At 33.9% G+C, this 24,314-nt stretch overlaps 2 protein-coding genes across 2 annotated transcripts; both read left to right on the top strand.

Annotated features, from left to right (window-relative positions):
- The first annotated feature begins 242 nt into the window (after nucleotides 1-242).
- Nucleotides 243-2,560, top strand: LOC113753224 (probable NAD(P)H dehydrogenase subunit CRR3, chloroplastic). The gene is made up of 3 exons (XM_027297327.1): nucleotides 243-663; nucleotides 789-913; nucleotides 2,155-2,560. The coding sequence occupies exons 1-3, from the start codon at nucleotides 401-403 to the stop codon at nucleotides 2,277-2,279; spliced, it is 513 nt and encodes a 170-aa protein (XP_027153128.1). The 5' UTR covers nucleotides 243-400; the 3' UTR covers nucleotides 2,280-2,560.
- A 6,646-nt stretch (nucleotides 2,561-9,206) lies between these two features.
- LOC113753618 (putative clathrin assembly protein At2g01600) lies at nucleotides 9,207-16,077 on the top strand. The gene is made up of 15 exons (XM_027297817.1): nucleotides 9,207-9,511; nucleotides 9,608-9,677; nucleotides 10,093-10,190; nucleotides 11,926-12,064; nucleotides 12,214-12,341; nucleotides 13,079-13,171; nucleotides 13,318-13,368; nucleotides 13,784-13,849; nucleotides 13,943-14,008; nucleotides 14,137-14,217; nucleotides 14,311-14,391; nucleotides 14,487-14,669; nucleotides 14,772-14,847; nucleotides 14,932-15,044; nucleotides 15,500-16,077. The coding sequence occupies exons 1-15, from the start codon at nucleotides 9,422-9,424 to the stop codon at nucleotides 15,851-15,853; spliced, it is 1,689 nt and encodes a 562-aa protein (XP_027153618.1). The 5' UTR covers nucleotides 9,207-9,421; the 3' UTR covers nucleotides 15,854-16,077.
- The last annotated feature ends 8,237 nt before the right edge of the window (nucleotides 16,078-24,314 follow it).

Raw genomic sequence — 24,314 nt, 5'->3', positions numbered from 1 at the left:
TGCCATTTTTGTGCTTGTGGAACTGCTGCAGCATAAGGAGAAGTGGATTAGCATCTTAAAGAAAATTGTAATGTATGCCTCTCATCATGTGAGACTAGACAATTTGTCTTAATTACAAGACTGAAACCAATTTGGGACTAGATAACACTTTAAGTGGCTGCACAAGAAAACCTAAAGCAGGAGATGAAAAGCCAAAAACAAGTTCAGTCTACTATTTCCATCAACTGAAAGGCTACCATCTTGACTTGGAATTGGGACTGGTCAAGGCTTGGTTTTGTCTATCAGATGGTTCAGATAAGATATTTCAGTGCCACCCGTTTAAGTTGCAGTATTGGATGCATCTTCTTTTGCAACACTACAATAAGCTTCAAAGCAAAGGATATCAAAAAGAAACAGAAGAATGGTAAGCTTGAACTGCCTTTCCATTAACAAACTTCAAATTCTTGCCTCCACAAACAAAACTTCTTCACCTTCCACATCTCATCAAGGCAGCCCCCCTAAGCGTTCACATCCCACAATAGACACTGGCAGTAGTTCCCCAACAACATTACAGCCACCATCAATACCAAGGCTGAAGCAGAAGAGAAAGCAGAAGCAACCATCAATTCTGGAGATTGAAAGAGCCGTCAGTGCAGGCAGTTTTAGAGACACAGAACCCGTCAGGCAACTACTTTTTATTTCATTTTTGACTTGAGTACTTCTTGTTTTATCATGAAAAATGGTTCTAGTATTGTCTGGAGTTTCCTGATTGATTGCTTTTTGGGATTTTTTGTGTTGAAAATGTTTAGGGACCCAAAAGAGAAGATGTCCCTGTTTGGTACCCCCATGTCAACTGAAAGCCCTGTGGAGAAGCAACTACGTGAGACAGGGGAGTGGATTGCTGATAAAACGGAAGCCTCATTTCGCTCTGCTGGTACTGACCATATTGTCCTGAAAAATATTATTATCTTGTCGTCTTCAACATAATATTTCAAAGCATGAATTTCTACTAAATTTATGCATGAAGTTCTCCTGATTTGTATAGTATCCCAGATTGAAAGGAATTAATGCACTTGTGCATTCAAGTAGGACAAAGATTTGATAGCCTGGCAATCCATTTCTTTACGAAGTGACCTCAGAAAGTTAAAGTGTCCTATGTCTACTGTTGAATGATAGTGATTATGAGGCGTACTTTTGGTATTTTGAGATGATTCTTATCTTTGATTCAAGAAATCCAATCAATTTGTCAATGAAACTTTTGTTATTATCAACCTGAAATCCTTTAAATTATAAAGCTTTCCCCCATATTTCGTTGTCTAAAACCAAACATGCCTTCTTATATTTAAACTGCAAAACAGTTCTCATCCCAACATTGCTGGTAAAATTTTAGCCAATTGCAAATATGGACTTACATTTTTTCTTCTATATGCGTTTATGCTGCTTGGCCGGTGCTTTTAAATTTTTAATTACTTGCTTTTTATCTAACTGTCAAGCCTGTCAATCACAATTCTAGGATTTAAAACTTCACAACAAAGGCTGGTAGATTTCAGATTACATGAAAAAATAGTTTATAGCCTTTTAGAAGCTTATCCTAGATCTTTGCTGCACCAAGTTGCAAAGGGTAGTATATTCCTTGTCACTGAGGTCATTAGGTTCTCCATTATGTTTACTTTCAATGGCCTTTTCATGAATCACAAATTAAATATATCAGATTCATGCTGCTTTTCCCTTTCTTGTCCACCATTTCTGTAAGGATTTAGCGTTTGCAAGAGAATGGAGAATGATTAATCCATTGAGAAAGACGGTAAGAGAAGAAAAGAAGCAAAGAAGCAGAAGTACGTCTATACTGAAGTGGCATTAGTCAAGAGCTGCTTATTATATCAAGAACCTCTTAAGTCTCAACAGTAGTTTAAAGCATTTAAAAAAAAAAAAGAAGGAATGATGGAAAATTACATCTTTTACTGTGTTATGGGATTTGCATTTTTCTCATACAAAGAAACCATAAGAAAAGATTTCAGACTGCATGAACAAAAAAAAATTGCACTGTTTTATGTCTGGCTATCCTGAAGAATATTGCCGGCTTAAGATCTTCATGCAGTTGTTGGAACCTTAGCTACTTTCAAAATTTAGTCTTGTGCAGTTGAAAGACAGTTTAACTCTACTGTTACCTTGCAGGGAAGCCAATTCTGATGTTTACATTTCAATGGATGCTACCTTTGTGGCTTTTTGCATTCTTCGTGGCTTCTGGGATCATAAAGCTTCCATTTGACACCCCTTTGCTTGATGACTTCATTATGTGATAAAGCTTACTCTCCTCTGTAAAATTGATGAAATGCAGTTCTACGCTCCATACCTGGCTGACTAAAAAATTCACATTTTGAAAGTCCATAAAGCATCATTTAGGTCTTCAGTAACCACTTCTACTAAAACTGCAACTATGTTGCAAAGAGCCAGATATGTCTGTATATATATATATATATATTGTGCTGAGTTTCACCTTCATGTAATTCAACTCCATTTGTAGTATTAGTATACCTCATTCTAGTGGAAAAATCATATCTATAACTCCCTTAGTAGCATCTTTTTTAGGATATACTACCTTGTTTCCTTTCTTTGTTTTTGGTTTTGTGTTAGAGAATCAATCGTGGAATTCCAAACCCCATTGATAACTCGAAGCAGGATGTATAGATCACAGGTGAAGCGCCTTACATACTGATCATGAATGTCATTGCCTACCCCGTACTTATTTTATTCAGCTGATTGCAGAATTTCATTCTCTTAAAAGTAGACAATTCTTATACAAAAATTACTTCAGTTTTGATAGAAAGAAGCACAGCCTTAAAATTGAGAGAGAGAGAGAGAAGAAGAAGTATTCATTCTACTTTTGACTTATTTATGTTACAGAGTTTCCAATTAATCTACCATATGTTACTATCATGGAAATGCTGCTATATAACCTAAAAACGGGACACTGATTCATGCATCTGACAGTGATTCTTGTAACATTGCTGTTTTAGTAGGAAAATCGGATGGCTCTTCAAATCCATGATCATCAGAAGAGGTGACGTGCAATCTCTTTCTATTGCAGTTTGTCTGCTGCTGAATCTGGAACTAAAATTTGCTTGAAATCAAAGCTAATAACTTGCATGAACAAACAACAATCGTGATCCTTAATTCTTAGATTGTTAGATAAGGTGACATGAAATTGACACATGCAACGGTATTAATATTGTGGGCATCTGCAATGACGGAGCTAAGGGGGACTGATAGGGCCATGACCTCCCCGAATTTTTTACAATTTTAGTTTTTATTATGAGAATTTATATATATATATAATTAAAGTTAATATTTGATTTTTTTTAGATGTCATATATTTAAATGGATGAAAATTATTTTGAACATAGCATATTAAGAAAATTTTGGCCTTCCAAGAAAAAAAATCCTGGCTCCGTCAGTGGACATCTGTTGAACCTATTGAAGAAGTCAGGGCTCTGAGGAGCCTTACAATCCAAAAAACCTAGTAGAAGAAATTGTCACTTTTCTACTTAATTAAGAAGGTGGTGATTGGACAATTTCTCCACACAAGTAGGAAATAGAGCATGTTAAAGTTGGTTAACAACTGTCGTTTGTTATAAAACCACCCCCAAAAGAAGAAAAAGTCTTTAGACTTAGTCCACTTGGGAGAAAAGTCATGAAGTCTAATTTATTATCTTTTTCAACAAGAGCTGAATTCCACTGTTCTAGTAGTTATTTTTGGAGGATATGAACAAAATCTAGGCAGGGAAGAAGAGCAAAGGCAGCCAAACAAAAACATATTCTTGTTCTATGACCAGAGACCCTATGACAGCTACATTTGTCTCCACCTTTTATGCCGGATGACTGGATGATCTAATGCTATAAGTTGATAACCCGTTAAAACAAACAGGGCATTGTTCATTTTTTCCCTTTAAACGGCAATCACATCATTGGGATTTTTGTCTACGGCAATCGATGACTAGTTTTTTCATTGTGATACTTGTTAGGGAAAATCGTCCAAAACGTCCCTCACATTTTGTAAAATGACTTTTTCATCCCTCACTTTTGAAAGTGTAATTTTATGTCCCTTACATATTCACATCAGTCAAATTTAGTCCCTAACTAGGTTTCCGATCATTTTTTGGCCGGAATCCATCACGTGCAAGGCACGTGATCATTTTTTAAGGGTAAATTTGTCAAATTATATTTTACATAATCTAATCTATAGTCCTCCACATTTTATAAAACAAATTTTTTCGTCCCTCACATTTTATAAAATGATTTTTTCATCCCTCACACTTCACAAAATGAATTTCTTCATCCCTCACATTTCAAAAAATGAATATTTCCATCCCTTACTAATTATGTGTGTGAGGGAAACCCTAAAAAAATATATATATGTATATGAATACATTTTGTTTAAACACATGTATATGTCTATTTGATTTTGCTTAATAATACGAATAGCATAAATATATGTATGTGTCTATTTGATTTCACTTAACAATACGAATACCATATATTATACGTGATCATTTGATTTCATCTGGTATTAGCTAGTAAAAAATCTTGCATTCATTGTTAAGTTGGCTAATAAAACTATTTTCGATCAAAATACAATAAGAATATGCAAATTAAGGTTCTATTGGTAAATATTAGTCATAATCATACAAAAAGAGAAGATAACCCACAAGTTGGGCCCAATTACATATATGTGTTTATGCTATTATTATTAAGCAAAATCAAATAGACATATACATGTGTTTAAAAAAAATGTATTCACACACATAATTAGTGAGAAATGAAAAATTTATTTTTTGAAATGTGAGGGATGGAGAAATTCATTTTGTGAAGTGTGAGGGATGAAAAAATCATTTTATAAAATGTGAGGGATGAAAAAATTTGTTTTATAAAATGTGGAGGACTATAGATTAGATTATGTAAAATATAATTTGACAAATTTACCCTTAAAAAATGATCACGTGCCTTGCACGTGATGGATTCCGGCCAAAAAATGATCGGAAACCTAGTTAGGGACTAAATTTGACCGATATGAATATGTAAGGGACATAAAATTATACTTTCAAAAGTGAGGGACGAAAAAAGTTATTTTACAAAATGTGGTGGACGTTTTGGACGATTTTCCCTACTTGTTAATACACGTAAATTATCTAACTTATCATGTGAATGCAATAAATCCACATTTAATTACTTATACACTTAAATACTTTTTCAAATTAACTATAAATTTTATAAAAAGAAATTAACATCTCAAGACTGTCTTAACGAGTTTCCACCGACGCCTCATTAGCCGAACCACATGAAATATTAATTATATATCTTGTTTTCTATTATAATTTTTTACCAGTAAACTAAGGCATTGTGGATTTCACTAATGACAGTGCGGTGAAAAGGGAAATAATTCATCAAATATCCAGAAATAGTCGAATCCTTTCTTGCATTTTTGGCAAGTGACGCTAGTACTGTTCTCTGATTATTCCTTCAGGCAGCAAATCAGGTTTGTTGGACGTGAAATCTTGGATGGATTGGTAGATTTCTTGAACTCAACTCTTGTATCATCATTCATTATTGATCCACCTGCCTATCATTTGTCACGAAAATTGCTTTCATTTCAAGAATTCTATTGAAAGTGCTTCTTGATTGTCATCATCTTTTCGACTCTTGTTCTCTTCCTCCCTTCCAATTACACTATTATACGAGGGTGGGAGACCTCTAATTTCTTTATTTTTCTTTTTTTAGGTCAAAGGCTTTACTTCTATCTTGCAGAGGTTGAATATTTCAGCAACAAATTCAGAAGAATGCATTAGAAGAACCCTTCATAAAAGGTTGTTGAACATCCTTAACCTACCAAGTGTTTTGATTTAGATGCGACTCAGGACGACTTCTTGAATCAAGTAAATTCTCGACGGTTAAAGAGCAATTTTTAAAAATATTAGTCCAGATTATACATGATCTAATTCTAAATTCAAATGTATATTTGCATAATTAGATCAGGCCATACTCATTTGGATGTGCATCATTACAGTTTTGTACCCATTATAGGAAGCAAAAGAAAGGTTTCCACGGACAAAGTTATACATGCAGAAAACAGTAAATGTGCTTTTGGAGGCAAACCTTAAAAGATGATGGTAAAGCCTCTCAATCTGACGTAGAAAATGACAACAAATTAACAGTAAATTAGTACACCCAAAATTACCCAAGATAAGGTTCCGTTTGGATTGTTACTTTTTATGAAAAAGATTCTTGAGTTTTTACAGAATATTTTTTTATCTATTTTTCAAGTATTTATTTGTCTCATATACATTACATCTCAGAACTGTGTTATAGTTTTTTTTTTCCACACAGAGACTTTTCAATTGCATTTACGTATCAGCGGTCAAGTTTGCAAGTTTTGGTATCAAAAATTGCTTGCAGAAATTGGGATTAGATGTGACTTGAAAGAGTAAACTAAATTTTGCTAAAGAAATTGGAGGGACAAATTTCAATATGCTTGAAAAAAAAAAAAAGGGACAGAATTTGGATATCTATTTGTCTAAAGGAGAAGGAGAAGATATGCACGTCACTAATAACAGCTCGATCCTCATCAATTTTTCTCTTTATTAATGACTTGAATTTCTTTTGGTAGCAACCCTATGCAGAAACTCAATGGTGATTTGCTTTCTCAATCAAAACAAAAAAAAAAAAAATTTTAAAAAGAAAAATTTCCCATGTTTCCCCATTTTAGACAAAAAGAACAGAAAAGAAGCTAAAGTTGGCGGTGGAATCACCAAAGCTGCAAGAAAACAGCTGCTGCCGACTGCTCAGATTGGTTTCTGTGATCAATCAATTTGATATTTTATTTCTTTCCACCTATTATTGGAAGCACGTGTACATTATTCAATGAACAATAGAATAATAATATAGGAGTAATTAATCCTCTGCTAATTTAATTTCTTTATCTTGTTTGTCCCTTTCTTAAATCCCACAAGAAGGATTAATAAACATTATTATTGAATGGTAAGTAAATACAACTGAACCTATGACGCAGCCTACTCAACAAAACCATGCAAATCGCATTTTTTATTTTATGCAAACCCTTTCATGTTTCCTACTATTCTTCTTCTGTACCAACCCAGAGGTATGAAGTGGAAGATTATGCATGCATTCATTTCTTGTTAGTTATTAGGAAATATTTGCAGAAAAGTGTGCTTGAACGCTTCATTCATGAATATGGTGTAATTTTGCACAATGTACTGTAAAGATTCTTGAATTGAATCTTGATATGTACATTTCTTGCATCAAATTCACTATAATTTCAGAAACCTCCCTTGAGGTTTTTAACTATTTCATTGGCCTTCCTCCAAATTTTGAAGATTACACTAACCTCCCTTGAGGTTAATTATCTTATAACATTAAGGCTCAACTAATAATTAAACAGTGATATTAGAAGAGAGAAGAAAATATGATTCTACCATTGTCCTTTATTTACTACATTGTTTAGTTAATTTAATACTAACGCGCTCATTAAAGAAAAGCACTAAAATTTACTATTTATCATTAGGAATTAAATCACATATAGCATCAAAAAAAATAATATATCATTCTATATTTTTCACTTAATGAAGGATCCAAATTACTCTTTTCAATTACATACATATTGTCAAATATGACCAACAACGAATAATTAAAAAAAAATTTGCAATTAAAGATTCTTGAATTGAATCTTGATATGTACATTTCTTGCATCAAATTCACTAAGACTTTATATATAAGGGAGTCCAATAATCATAAGGGAATTAGTTTCTTGACTAATTGTGCCCTCCCACGTAACCTTGCTTGCCACATTACTTTCTTGACTAAACTGGTTCCCAAAAGCTGGAAAATATTAACCAAGAGAAGCATGTTAAATTATCAACTGGACGTCTAGAAAAGATTCCAAAATCGAAAGCCAGTAGTGATTACTTCTTGTGCAGGCTTCTTTGATCGTTCCAGTTGTGTGGCTCATGTGCTCCAACCTGTACATATGAGCACAAATTATTATCTTATTTTGTACCCTCAAAATTTCTTTATACCCTCAAAATTATTATACTAACACATCTTCTTTTACTATTACGTCATCAATGATCAAATTAATACTATTAAACTCATGTAGGAGGTCCTTCAAAAAAAAAAAAAAAAAACTCATGTAAGAGGAGTAGTTACATTTTCATCTCAAGATACATAAACAATGAGTGATTGAGTATAATTTAAAATAATTATCATAACGTTTTTGTGAAGTAATGTGTATGAGGTAATAAAATAATTAAAAATATAAAAAAAATATTGAAAAATGTGTTTATAATATAAGAGAAATAATATCTAATACTGTTATACTTTGCTCATAACGGCTTCTTATAATTTTTTCACTTTTCTTATTTTATTTCAATATTTTGGAGACCACAAATGAAGATCACTCATGCAATTCCCATTATATTTATCAATTGGAAGAATATTCAACCCAAAACTTTACATGTGAACCATGTATTATGTAGTAGCCACTTTCCAAAAATTGGATGGCCCTTTTCTAGTCAATTTAAATCTCAATTGACTAAATAGAAAGTTCAATTGAAAATGATAAATCTCAATTGGCTAATACAATAGACCCCACATTTCCTATATTTTCCCGATATTTTGTTCTTTCTTAGAAGATCCAATACTTGCAGGGATCTTTACAAGTGCTGAATTTAACACTAATTAATACTTTTTTTACACTAATTAATACTCATGTCATTCTAATTTATCACCAAGTGTCTAGTGCTATATTAGAAATACAGAATATTAATAATAATGAAACTCCACTTTTTGTTAATGAAACATTTCGTATTATCCATTTTTTTCATAACTTACAACATGACATAAATTGCTATTAATAAAATTTAAGTGTCAACAACATCACTTAATGCAAGGAGAAGGTTGAGTATGATAAGATGGAGGAATTGTAAATCAATGTCTCCTATTTAAAGGAAAAAAAAATCGCTTGAAGTAAAATTGGGAACTTTTAGAATTACAATTATTTTATTAATGCTACAAAAAGTTGCAAAATTAAAAAATTAAGATGGGTCCCAAAAATTTTTGCTGTACTAATGATGACTCATTATACTCTGGCTGTGTGGAAGGGGCCGCCAAATTGAACTTTTTTCATTGCCAAACAGTCAGATCACACGCACAGCACGCAGTAACAGTAACTATACCCCACTCTCTCTTTCCTCCGTCAACCGAACAAACAGAAAAAGAAAAAATCCTCCCATTCTATTCTCTCCTTTTCTTCTGGGGCTCTAACAAAAGGAGAGAGAGCGATTTCTACCCGATTCTGAAGGAGAGGTTAGGCGATCTCCGCGGCAAGGTTTCAGAGGGAAGGATTATTGGTATTATTTATCAATAGAGAGAAATGGGGACGCTTCAGACATGGAGAAAAGCCTATGGTGCACTTAAGGACCAAACAAAAGTTGGACTTGCCCATGTTAATAGCGATTTTAAGGTACCCTTTTAAGATTTATTTGATGGGCTGTCGTCAGTTTTCTTGATTGATTCATCGGAAGTAACAAATTTTGGGTTTTTTTTTTCTTTTATATAGGATTTGGATGTGGCGATTGTTAAGGCTACTAATCATGTCGAGTGTCCACCCAAAGAAAGGCATCTTAGAAGTGAGTTGTTACTTATTAACACTTATATATATTTTTTGGATTAATAGATCCGATTTTTGGGTTGAGATTTTTGTGGGTTTTGCTTTAATTGAGGAGAATATGTGGATTTTTTACATGGGTTTTCGATTTTTCGAGCAATATGTCAACTTTCCACTTGGGGTTCGAGTTTTTGGGACAAAATGGAATGTTGGATATTTTTGTGGGGAAATGGAGTTTTTGCTTGCGGCTTTCGAATTTTAGCCTTGGCCTTGGCCTTTGGTGAGAAAGGAAAAAAAATAATTTTGGAACTGGGGTTTGGTTTCTGAGAGTTTGATGGATTTTTTTGAATTTTTAGTTTGAGTGTTTGCTATTGTTTGTGAGATTCAAAATGTCTGAACTGCTGGTTGGACTGCTGTGCTTTGGCTGTTTCTTTCAGAAATTTTGCTTGCCACATCAGCTGTTCGACCGCGTGCTGATGTTGCATACTGCATACATGCGCTTGCTAGGCGATTGGCAAAGACGCATAATTGGACGGTATGAACTTTTCTGCTGATAATTTAAATGTTTTAGCTTTGTGTGATCATTGTATATTGCAATTTTTCATCATGCTTTTAGCTGAGTATTGCAGTTGACCCTTTCAGTAGCGTTAGTTGTGCTTTTGACTGTAATGTGGAGTTGGGTAGTTGTTATTAGTTTGATTTACAATACCGGTGTGCTCAAAGTTTGGAATTAGGTAGTTATTATCAGTTGATTTAGAATATCAGTGTGCTTAAAGTCTAAGTATGTTAGTTCACTGGTGAAGGTGAACCCCCCCCCCCCCCCCTCTTTTTTTCTCTTACTATGCAAAGAAACAAGAGTTGCATTTTTTGCTGATCAAAAGTGAGTGAATTGTCAAGGTCCCGGTCAAGTCCAGCACCTAACTGATCTTTTATTTGCTGGTGTTGCATTTGATCAGTGTTTTGTCAGACCTTTACGAAGGGAGGGGAAAAGAAGAAGTAGGGAGGGGAAGGGACTGTAGAAAGTGAGACTAGGCCCTATCTATGGCGAGTAAAGAAGACTATTAACTACTAGAGTACATCCATTTCTGGATACCTTGTTCAGGTTGATATCTTTTCAGTGTTTGAGCTTTGCTTCCACAAAATTTATTCATGGATAGTAGTCATTCTCTTTTTGGTGGGCAGATGGGCTGTGGAAAAGGATACTCTAATATGAGTTCAGCTGTATGATTCTCACTTCATTTATGCTACGTATCTGTTCAAGTAATGGTTAAATCTAAATTCATTGGAGTTATAGTCTTATTTCCCTAGCTAAATGTAGTTTGACTGGTTGAGGATTTGACAATGCAAAGAATATTGTTAACCCATTATCACTTTGACATCTTGTTGAAGTTCAGTTGTGGTCATTGAGATATCATATACTGTTTTTATGTATTAGCTTTACAGCCTTTTTTCGTTTGGCTAATCTGGCCCATGGCTAATAATTCTTCTTCTTTGGTATGTTGTTTGTGGAGTCTTTTGGCGTTTAGCTTAATGGCATCTTGTCAAGGAACAATGATTTAGCTTGAAGGTGGTCAAAATTTTCAAGTGGTTGGAGTCTGTTTACATATGGTACATAGGACAAGGAGTTTTAAGAAAATTGATTCTACATTCCATTTCTTCCATGTAATTTTCACTTTGAAGCATCAAGATATGATTTCCTTGGGCGATTGAAAGTAACTTCTTTTCATGTATTGCGGTTTTGGGCTGTGCTGATAGTTGTCTCACATCTGATTCATTCTCTTGTAGTGCATATGTTGCTGTGGTAATATTTATGTTTATAAACTTAAAAAAGTATTTTAAGACCAAAGTCATCACCTTCTTTTGTTGTTCACTGGTCCTGCATTTCTAGGTGGAAATGTTATACATTGCCAACTGTACGTAGAGATGAAAAATGGGTGTGATTTAGTGTCCATTTCTACTTAAAGCAATTGAAGTCTTTTTATTCTGTGAATCTACAGTAATTACCTCTAGAAGGTATGATATCCCAAAGACCTGGTGGTGTGATCGGAAGAGATCTACACTGTAATGGTCTTAATCCATCCAGATTCCAGTGTGACTTATCAAAAAAGATTTAGAAAAATAAAGATAAATTAAAAATACAAAAGAGACTGAAGAACAGTGTGTTTGAGAGGTTTGTGTTGCTATTATTTTGTTTATGGACAAGATTTTTGTTTCATTGGCTTGGTTAGAATGATGTCTTGTCTGTTAACAGTCTTTTTCTGTATTAACAGGTAGCATTGAAGACACTGATAGTTATTCATAGGGCTTTGAGGGAAGGTGATCCTACATTCCGGGAAGAACTTTTGAATTTCCAGCAGAGAGGACATGTACTACAAATGTCCAATTTCAAGGATGATTCAAGCCCTATTGGTACTGAAGGATACCTTTGTCTATTATTTCCCTTTGTTTTTATGTCCTTTTTGATGAATGTTTGTTTAACTTATGTTTGACTATAGATTCATTAATTTTGAGTGTTCTAAGTTGATCCTGGTTTCTTCTATTCTTATTTCTCTCTCTAGCTTGGGATTGCTCTGGCTGGGTGCGCACTTATGCTCTCTTTCTGGAAGAGCGACTTGAATGCTTTAAGATTCTCAGGTATGATATTGAAGCTGAGCGTCTTCCTAGGCCAGCCCAAGGACAAGAAAAGGTATGTGGTTCACATGATGATCTATTATCTCTTTGCCTTGTGGTTCCCCTTCTCTGTCTGTGTAGGTTTCTAATACTTAAGGGAGCTGTTATGATTGCATTTCTTGTGTCTGAATGCAGTTAGACATGTTTGAGAGAGAATAGGCAATTTGTTGCTTGTTTTCAAAGAATATTTGGTGCCTCATCTTAATGAGATCTCTCTTTTGAGCTATCAAGTACTGTGGAAGTGTTTGATAATTAAAATTTCTTTGTTTCAATTATGGGAATTGTTTCAGTATTGAAGATCTGTTTGGGGGACTATTCTATTTTAGTAGAACCTTCTGAGCGGATGATATTTTCAGCCTCAATCAACTCAAAGAAAAGATTCGACTACATGAGTTGATGCTAACTTGAATCTAAGATGACAATTTCTTTTCCTGTATCTTTTTCTTTTGGCTCTTATATTTTTGCAAAAGTGATTCAGATGTTGAGGCTTTTTTCTTTTTATTTTGGCTCTGTTTTTTCTCTTTCTTTTTTCTCTCTTTCTTCTGCAATAGGGATTCAGATGTTTCTCAACTATGTGATTTTGTTCTGTGGGAATAGTGAGTAATACAAGATAAAAGTATGCTCAGACTTTTCCTTCTTCACAGGACCAAGCCTTGATGTATAAGAACATGTGATGTTTGGTCGACTGAAAGTTGTGTTTATTGTGTCTTAATTCTTGGGTGTTCAAATCATTTTCTTTGCCCTTGTTCCCAGGGTTACAGCAGAACAAGGGAGTTGGATAGCGAAGAGCTTCTAGAGCACTTACCCTCTTTGCAGCAGCTGCTATATCGTCTTATTGGATGTCGGGTAGTTTTCTGACTCTTTAGAAGATAGTTCTTTTTTTTTTAATCTTAGTCATTTTTTACTGTCTGTTTCTGTAGCTGCTCTTTTGAAGATTTTAAATGTCTAAGAGCCATAGGTAACTAAGACTAAGAAACTGTTTCATTTTTCAGCCTGAAGGAGCAGCTGTCCACAATTATGTAATTCAGTATGCCTTAGCTCTGGTACGTTTTATCTTAGTGTTTTAGCTTCTGTTAAATAAATATGAATTTTCTCAATTTATCCTGTTTGTTAAAATTTTGTCAAATTTGCTCCAAAATATAACTCGAGACTCTAGTCACCAAGAAATTGAAGAAATTAAAACTGTTTTGGGGTAGTGTGAAGAAAAGTATGGTTGAAGGAAATACCTTTTCTATCTGTAAAGTACCATGCTTCAGAAGTCCGCTCCAGTGGAATTCCTCCCTATGGTACTCGCACTCTTGTGCTTTACGTGGGTATAAACAGATAACTGATTTCAAAATTTAAATTAAAATAGACTGCACCTGTGCTGGGAAACATTGTCTATTGTTGAATATAGCAGTTGAATGGGATTTTTTCTGTATATTACTTATGGTTCATTTGGATATATGTTTTTCCCAGGTGCTCAAGGAGAGCTTTAAAATTTATTGTGCTGTAAATGATGGGATTATCAATCTTGTTGACAAGGTGAATTTTTTATTGTGCCTTTGAGATGTTCTTTTGACAAATAGATTCTCCTTATTTTTTGCCCGCTAAATCTTTTTCCTGAAATTCCGTCAGTTTTTTGAGATGCCTAGACATGAAGCAATTAAAGCCCTTGAGATATATAAAAGAGCTGGGCAGCAGGTGATGTTTCTGAACTTAACTTGGATTTTGTTAAATTTGAAAATTTTCATGTTTTTTTCAAAGTTGTTTGGAATTCAGAGGATCTTAGCTGGCATTAGTATCACTCAATGAGCGGGATCTTTCTGCAGGCAGCAAGCCTTTCTGATTTTTATGAAGTTTGCAAAGGGTTAGAACTTGCCAGGAATTTCCAGTTTCCTGTGTTGCGAGAGGTAGAAGTTTATACTTTTCTTTCTTGAGTAGGTATTATTATAGTGATAAATTCTTACAAAGGATCCCAGCATGACGTCATTTTTTGTCACCAGCCGCCACAATCCTTTCTTGTGACGATGGAAGAGTACATAAGAGAAGCACCAAAGATGGTGTCTCTTCCGGCGCAGCCCTTGGTCAGTATGCTTGTTAAATGTGCAAATGGAGTAACTATAATCAAAATAACATTTTTTTTGCAGAGAAGTTACTTTCAATGATTTGTTGTCTTCAGGAATACCCAGAAAGACTTTTGTTGACCTACAAACCCCAGGAAGAACCTTTACCTTCTGAGGAACCAGAAGTCGTGGCTGATGAACCTAAGCCAGTGCCTTTAGATGATGCTGCTGTCTCAACTGCTGCGGTTGCTGCCCCATTACCCCCACCTGCGAACAAGTTGCATACTGATGATTTGCTGGTAGACTTATCCCTTCATATGTTTTTATACAGTCACTAATGTTCATTTCTTATTGATGAACTCACTGTTTCCATTTCTTCATTTTTTATATGACGTTCTCAGGGTTTAAATGCCATTTCACCTGATGCATCTGCTATTGAGGAAAGTAATGCTTTGGCTTTAGCCATAGTTCCATCCGGTATGTAATTTCTGCATAGTTTCTCCGATGAGCTGTATGTCTGAATTTTATTGCTTGTTGAACATATGATGCATGCCAATGTAGGTACGACAGATTCTAGTTCTGCTTCAATAAAAGACTTTGACCCAACAGGATGGGAACTTGCCCTAGTAACTACTCCCACCAGCAACTTATCGTCCTCCCAGGAGAGGCAGTTGGTATGCCTTCTGTACTGTTACTATTCCTTTCTGTAGCAATGTGATTCCAAATCCATGGATTAGTTGGGTGAAAGGTTGGTTGTTATTGTATCCTGTACCATAGTTGCTGGATATTATTTGGCTTTTATGACATATTTTGGACAAGTTAATCAGTTCTGCTGTCTAGAAACAAAACGTGAGGTCTAATGATGTCTGTTACAAACTTGGTATTTTAAGTCAATATAAAGTACTTGCAGATAAGAAAGGGAAGATTATGGAATAAAGCACCTCTAACTTGAGCTCCAATTTACCTGAAATGACTATTGTTGCTCGAGATTTCTTTGTGATGTCCAATGTTGATAAAGATAGAAATGTCAGCATTAAGCTAAATGGCTTCTTCTGATTGTGACTTGGGATTATTGATTGTTATCCAATTTGTAAAAGTTGCATTCTGCAAATTTTTTTTTTTTTGGCAGGCTGGTGGATTGGACACGCTCACGCTCAATAGTTTGTATGACGATGGAGCATATAGAGCCGCCCAGCAACCAATGTATGGAGTACCTGCCCCCAATCCGTTTGAAGTGCACGATCCATTTGCAGTGTCAAATAACATTCCTCCTCCTCATTCAGTTCAAATGGGTGCTATGCCTCAGCCTCAGGCAAATCCATTTGGTCCATTCCAACCTGTCTATCCACAGAACCAGCAGCAGCAACACTACATGATGAGCCAACAAAATCCCTTTGGAGATGCTGGTTTTACTGCATTTCCTGTCAATTCTGTTGGGCATCCCCAGACAACCAATCCATTTGGGAGCACCGGGCTTCTATAATAGAAAATGTTGCCGATTCGGCTTAGTTGATTTTGGTACATTTTGGAATGGAGAGCGGAGTGTGGGCTTGTGTATTTTATCCACATGATAGTATATGATTTTGCAGCTTGTGTTGAGAATGTAAAGGTAGTTGATTGATAATGAAGATGCTACTCTTTAGATAGGGCTGATTACACGATTAATAAGTGCTAAATTATCTGTGCCAATTGAATTAAATCGGTTTATATTATTGTTTCATTCGTGTAAACGTTGTTTGCTTTGCAGATGCTGAATAATTTGCTCAGCTAATTTTGTTAACCTTTACATAAGAGAACTTTTTGTGTTGAATGAGATCCGTGGCAATTTAATATCAGCATCCTTATAAAAAGCTTCCTTTAACACAGTAAAAAGTCTGCTACTATAAAAAGTCTTCCAATCAACTTCAACTTGAACCAGATTTGTGAGCCAAGATTTTCTTTTCGCCGCCCACAAAAACTGAAGTACCGAGATAAGCCTCAAACTGCAGTCTCCTAACTTGTGACTGCAAAACACAAGATACTGGTTAGTCTCTTGAGAGCTCTCACAATAGATCATGAGTACTAGCTTATGATCAAATAGTTCTTAGCTTGTCTTTTTTGTTTTTTGGGCCTAAAATACAAGATAGCTTTTTATCATACAAAAAAACTATATATTATTGTGGTTACCAAGCATGAGAGAGAGAGAGCTTTTTTAAATATGAAAGGATTACCGAATTGAAAGGAGATTATTTGAATAATGTGTTTCGAGCGTGTTTGGATTGGAGATTATTTCAAAAATAATTACTGTAGCACTTTTTGTGATGTAATATATGTGAAATAAAAAGATGATTGGGAACATATAAATGTGTTGAAAATTGTGTTTGTGATGCAAGTAAATGTGTGTTTGTGATGCAACAGACTCTTCTCTTCTGCACGTCAAAATAAATAGTAAGCAATATTATAAAATCCATTTTCCTTTTTAGTCAAGAGTGATAAACTAATAATAAAGCAAATATGGTCCAAAATTGTTGAGGACTTAGACGAGTGAGTTAATTAATTCACCATCACGTCAACAAGTTCTCTTGTTTTATGTGTAGACTGGCTGATTACTTGCAAAACTTGTGTATGTTTTTCAGGTTCCATTGTAAATGCTAGGCCTCCTTTGTTTTAACAGTGAAAGAGGCCTATAGGATGATAACTAATACACACTTCACTCATCAAGGATTAATTTTCTATACACTGTTCGATATACTTTCATCATTGGATGCATGACACATAATCTAAATTTAAATTTAAAATTCGAATTTTACATATGTGTCATGCATTTAAACATGATGATATACACACTATCAGTATATATAAAATTAACTTATAAATCAATAAATTAAATTTTTTTTTTTTGGGTGTAGGAAGATTGAACTCAGAGGGAATTGGACTTGTTGGAGTACGAGCAAAGTAGACCCTCAGTAGCATTTTGTTCACGAGATGTCATCAGACTTGTTTTTGGAGCCCAATTTTCCAAAATCTAGTATCAGCCCTCATCGTTGAGATAATTGGAAAGGGTTCTACATAGCCTACTAATGGACTTTTACGGTGAGTTGTCCATATTGTCAAAGGCCCAAACATTTGCAAATCATCTCTCTCTCTCTCTCTCAATTTTAAAATTGAATCCTGTATGAAGACAAAGCAAGACAAATGACAAGTTAACTAACGAAATTTGATGACTTGGAAACATTCTTTACTTGAATAGAGGAGAAAAATGTGTTGAAAGATATCACCTCAATATACATGGAAGTCAAAGTACTTGAAAATTACAGATAAGGCCAATAATAAATGGAAAAAAAAAAAGAAAAAAAAAGGAGGCAGTTATCTATCTCCCATTGAACTCAGATACAATCTAAACATGACTCAATTGAAAATAGCTCAACCCCATCATCCTTCGAGTCATCAATCTCTTTGGCATATACCCTCTTGTTGGCTTTCAACCTATAGAATTTTGCAGAACAATTAGTAGATCAAATTTGCTACTTTCAATAATGTGAGCAACCAAGAAAAGCAGTCCAATTTTCCCCTTTGTCCGGGAGGAAGCCAATTTAGTCCATCAAGGCAAAATTGAACTTGTGAATGATCGAAACCGAAAGGGTTCTTGAAATTTCTAACCAAAAGAATGCATTAGTAGTGCTCCCCACGCTCCATGGAGCTTGATCAAATAAAAGCTGACGGATTGTTCATAAGTGCCTAAGCCATCCACCATGAAGGCAATATCGTGGAGCTGGCAAAAACACTCAAAATTGGGATCATTTCTTGAGGTTGTTCTTAATTTCAGCAAATCCACCAATGAGGCCCTTAAGTCCCTGCCCTTATTAGGCTTCGATAAAAAACTATTATCATTGAGAAAATCCATGTGTTGTGTATTTCTTGATGCCATTTATTTTCCTAATATCGTTTTAAAGAAAAAAAAGCATGAGAAACTTTAGAAGTAGAAAACGTATAAAGACCTTCTCAAGACTCTAATATACGAGAAATGCCATATTTCATTTCTTTTTTAGGTTCGATCATCATGGGCGGACCCAAGTTCTCATAAAGATACTCATGGTTTTTGCTTGTTGGATTGAATTTGCATTTTTTATTTAGTGAAGTATCAGAGAAGGCCGAACGAGCCAAAGTTTTTTGGTGGGCATCACTTCTAACTCTATATATCTTTTAATGTGCATAGGTCAATGTCAACCGTCATTAAGAAGAACAATTAATTGGACAAGTTCCTAGAATAGTAGAATATTCGGTCTAAGATTGACAAAGACGCTTGACAAAATTAAGGTTACACCTTACGTGCAATTTGCAAGCATCAAGAAGCAGCTGGAAGGAATTCCCATCTTGGAGGAATTTCAAAGTGATTAATAATTCACTGAAGGGGAAAAGTATCTTGAAAATTCCCATTGAAAAGATGCAAGAAATTGTGAAGGTGAGAGGTAGATTAGAATATTAGGTGTGTGTGTGTGTTTAGGTTAGTGTGTGTGTGTGTTTCTTCCGGTTGTTGAAGGAGAGGTAGATTAGAATATTAGCTTCACAAGCATGTTTTAGACTTTCCATTTGTACCTTTCACTTCACTCTTCTCGATCTATCTGGTCACTAGACAACAAAATGGAAAGAGCTTTCACATATGACAGGTTCAGAATTTTATTGATGGATGAAACTAGTCCTTTTTCCTTAACCACCGGACTTTGGACTGGTGGCCACCACCAATGTATTAAAGTTTGATGGGATGGGAAACAAGAGTTCAAACCTTGCCTCCCACCAATTTATCACAATTAAATGTGGCATTGCTTAACAAATTTAGGTGGGTGTGTAGTGCACCCGTCTGGTCTGGTGGTGGTTCAGTTCCCTTCGGCCACCACCAATGCATTAAAGTTTGATGGGGTGGGAAACAAGGGTTCAAACCTTGCCTCCCACCAATTTGTCACAATTAAATGTGGCATTGCTTAACAAATTTAGGTGGTGGTTCAGTTCCCTTCGGCCACCATCAATGCATTAAAGTTTGATGGGGTGGGAAACAAGGGTTCAAACCTTGCCTCCCCCAATTTGTCACAATTAAATGTGGCATTGCTTAACAAATTTAGGTGGGTGTATAGTGCACCCGTCTGGTCTGATGGTGCTCTTCAGACCCTTCCCTTCGCCATAGCGTAGGAAGCTATCGTATTAAAAAAAAAAAAAAAGTCCTTTTTACTCAACTTTTGTTTCTTTTATCTGCATTTTGGAGCTGTTGACCTAAGCTTGCCTGCAATGACATGTTTATAGGTGGAATCTCTACGAAATAGAGTACTAGGATAACTTATTTGTGCTTTTTTTTTAATTAAAAAATTGTGTTTTTGTTTAGTGTGTTCTGGACTAGGTCAGTCTGATGCGGAATGGACTTTTTAGTTATCTAATAAGTTGAAATGTAGGCTATGAAATTGAAAATCTTTAAGAAAAGTAGCAATTAATATTAAGGGAAAACGGCCAGTTTTATTCCTCATATTTCATAAAAATATTTTTTTCATTCTTCACTTTTAAAACGAAACGAATTCGTTCTTGACATTTAAAAACTAAAACTATTACATCTCTAAAGTCAACTTTCAATCTGAATCCAACCACTCAATAGCTCGATTACAAATTTTGGAGGTATAATTGATAGATCACTTGGTTAACTCAACTTGATATTCACGTGAATAAATTCAAAAAAAATTATATCATAAAAAAGAAGGATTAATCTCTCTTACATTATCATTGTATATATTGACGGGTCTATATCCCTGCTATATCATTTTAATTTTAATTTAAACACCAAACTTTATATATGTGATATACATTTAGACTCACAAGTATATACATTAACAGTGCATGAAAAGATTTATCCAAAAAAGAAACCCTACTATTCCAAGATAAAGAACAGCCTTTTCATGCTACAATTTTTTTTTCCTTTTTTTGGTTCAATAAATGTTGTGTGAATGTGATAGAGTTGACCAAGTGATCTATCAATTCTATCATCGAAATTTGTTATCGAGTTATTAGATTGTTTGATTCAGATTGAAAGTTGGGTTCGGAGATGTAATAACTTCAAGTTTTAAATGTCAGGATGAATTCACTTCGTTTAAAAAGTAAGGAATGAAAAGAATATTCTAAAGAAATGTGAGGGATGAAACATGTTATTTTTCCTAATATTAAACAGATATTTTTGCTAAGAACCCTTTTGATGGCACTCCAATTATCATTAACAATTGGAGTGTCATTAACAAGAAATAGTGCCATTTGATAATTATCATTACTACGTTCACCTCATTCATTTGGGACTACAAAGCTAATATTGCAAAACCAAAAATGGTCAAAAAACTAGTTTCTTATCTTTAATTTTTAAGGAAAATTAGAAAAAATTATTAGCTAAGAAACATAACCTCAAAATAGAAAAAAAAAACACCAAAAAGAAAATGAAAAATGAAAATACTTTTTTTTTGGGAGGAGGGGGGTTATAATTTTAGTGGGCGGGTAGCATGCAGCTTTTTTGAGAAATGAAATGCAAATCCAGTGTTTAGTTATCACAAAAATCCCAAAAATCTTGCTTAGATAGTAAGTGTTGCGAAAGTAGCTGCATCAATTGACTTGTAAGGTCTCAATTAAACTTAATTTTTTTTTTTATATCAGAAATTAATTTGTTCATACAATCCAATCTCTGTAAATTATTTCGTATTGTTTTAAAATGAGCAACAAGCGTGGACATGAAAAGTTATCCCTGCGGAAATTAATTATTGATTTATGTTGAAACGGAATTCCATCTTTATCCAACTCCAACATACCAAATGATGACGGTTTTCCAAACACGCCTTTTCTACCCCGTGTGCAAATGTCATTTGTCAACTCAAATTCCGGCGTTTTTGGCACAGATGGACCTACGCTTTTACAAGGGTAAACGCCACGCTTCCTATTTGCAATCATGCCGTTTCAGATCTTTTCCCTTTGGCTGCAAAATGATTTCTTTTGTTTCACATTCTATGGATCCAAATTTGATTTAGATGATTTATTATTATTTTTTCGCTTGTTAAGTTATTCCACTGTCTTTATTAAATTGCAGTGATATTTTTCTGATGGTGGAAAATACTCTTGGAGTTCAATATTATAATTAAGTTTACTGTTTTTTAAATCTATTTTATATTTATATATCTGTGTCATATTCAATGTACTTGTTGCTATTAGTGTAGATATTAGAATGAAATTATCCTTTTTATATATATAAAAAAAAGTACAACCAGAGTTAATATTACCAAATTGGGACCCTACCTAAAAGAATTTTAGATTTTCTCAAACAAATAAATCTTATTCTCTTGTAGGACAAAATATTTTTAGAAAAAGTATTTTGGCAAGTGGATGACGTTGGATGAATTATAAGTTGCAAAATGAAATTACACCTACATGTAATTTGTTTGAAGGTTAAGTATATTTCTTAATGGTGTTAATGGTTTATATTACTTTAAAATTATTACAATTTAAGGACTCAAAACACTTATTTCACCATCTAAAATAAATTTAATTTGAGGATACGATGTTCAAAATGGACTTATAGAATCTCTCAAAAATTTTAATGGGTTTAAAACCATCAAGATTGTAAATTAACATGGCAAATGACTTTCTTTCAAGTGAAAAGACGTGCTAGCATGGGATATCAATGCTTCCAAGGAAGCATGGGATATAGGGCAATTTAACCATCATCAACATCCAAGAATTTATCTTTACTTGAAAAAGTAGCAATTCTTCCCAACTGTACGTATGATCCAAAATAACACAAAAAATTTTACTTCACCATCTATATCTAATAGATTAAAGGGATAATTAGCCATTGGTTCTTTGCTTGTTGGCCTAAATCGGATTTGATAACTTCGATCAAGGGTTAGTGTTATTATTGGCTATAACCAAAAAGGGTCCCAAATTTGATAAAGATGTGGTACATTTGTGCAAGTACTAAGCAAATTACAAAGGCATTTATTTTATAGTTTTGTTGGATGATGCCTTTGGCACCACGCAAGATGGGTAGATGATGATCATTGGGTCCTTCATTCAATGGATTCTACCCAAAAATTACTTCTTCTATTTAAGTAATTTAATTAAGCTGCCTTTTTAGAAATCGCCATTCATGTGGGAAGCTATAAAAACAAAGACCATTTCAAAGTTGCCTTGCATGGGCCTTAACAGAATTGTATAGAGAAGCAAAAAAGAAAGATGTAATGTTAATTGAGATTAAGGTCCCATCTGTTTTTTCTTTTTCTTTTTTTTGGAGTTTTGATTATTTAATTATAAAGAATCAATGCATGTAGGGAAAAAAAAAAAAGAGAGTTTAGACCAGACCTAGTTTGGTAATTAAATCATGGAAGTAAATTGCCAATACAACTACTGGCTAATATTACATTTTGGCAAAAAAAAAAAAATTATGTAGTTTTCCATAATTTTAGTTTCATAATTGCATATTATGCATTACTTTTTGTTTTATCCTCCTCCTTTTTTTTTTTTTTTTTTGCTCTTATGTGGATTACTAAGAAATGAGCTTATTTTTTAATTAAATGCAGAAAGAGGAAGGCTATGTCATCAAAATACATATATATCATACATTGAAGGGAGATATATAAAATTATCCTTTACAATAATTTACATAAAAGTTGTTCAATACTTTGGAAGAAAGGGGGCGAATTTCAATAGAACTTTGTCTTTGCCAGCCTTTATGCTAGCCAAACGTACCATAACATGGATGGAATGGAAGAAATGTATAGCCTTTAGCAATCAAAGTAGTGATATTGAATACTAAATCACTATACATGATCCAATAAATTCATATAATCTAAAGCATTTGGAAGAGGGAGGAATAAAGTGAGGTTATAGATAGTGAATTTACAAAATACCCTTTTTTTAAAATTTCTTTCTTCCTACTTTTTGCTTTTTTTTTTTTAAAAAAAAGAGGTTTGTGGGGATAGTTTTTCAGGCAACACTGTATAGTATTAGGGCTTTGGTTTCGAACTGTATCCACCATGAAGAGGGTATATTTGCTAAGCATGTGGCAGCAAAAATTTTATTGCTCAAATTCAGAACAAAGCATATGTTGCAATGATACGATTTTAGGCAAAGTACAATATCTAATTGCAGCAATATAATGACTATCACAATATTTTTATCCCGAATCTTATTCCATGTGGCCAGTGGCATACTTAAAAACTGAAAGTAATAGTTAGCAATGTTCTTCCACACAAAAATCGTTTTTTATTGGAATTTGGATTATTAAATTCAACAACTTATTATATAGACTTAGTCAATACATGTAAATACAGTTAATCTTATATGCACTAACAGTATATATAATATCACGGTTGGATGCATGACACATGAGTAAATTTTGAATTTTAAATTTAAATTTAGATGAATTGTTATGCATTCAGTAGTGACAATGTATAGATTGTGAGTGTATAGAAAATTAATACTCTATTAGACAATAAATTCTGTCATTTCTTAAAACCCTAGTAGCTTTCAATACATAACTCCTTGTGGGTTGAGTTTATATCAAAATTTTGACAACCCTTAGAAAAATAATTGAAGTAAACGAATTATCTTCTCCTTATTAATAAAATTCAGATTGACAAACATAATGATTTCCATGTTGTTTTAAATAAGCTTGAAAATTGAAAAAGCCCCGCCAACCAACCTGGATTGAACTGTTTGTTTCATTTAATTAGTTTGAGTGGCCTTCACAAGGGAGGCTGAGTTAGGGAGACCTTCAAATTATTAGTGCTACCACACACACAAAGAGTTTGTACTACCATAATGAATATTTTAGTACAAGTACGAATACTAATTTCAAATCAAAGCATGGAGTTCACAGATTCAACTAATTGGTACATCAAAATATCAAAATAAATAAACATTACATAAATACATTGTAAACACACACACACAAA

Source organism: Coffea eugenioides, chromosome 11 (assembly GCF_003713205.1).
Source record: "Coffea eugenioides isolate CCC68of chromosome 11, Ceug_1.0, whole genome shotgun sequence".
NCBI classification, from domain to species: Eukaryota; Viridiplantae; Streptophyta; class Magnoliopsida; order Gentianales; family Rubiaceae; genus Coffea; species Coffea eugenioides.
The sequence above is the reverse complement of the archived record's forward strand: the minus strand, read 5'-3'. Positions and strand labels throughout refer to the sequence as shown.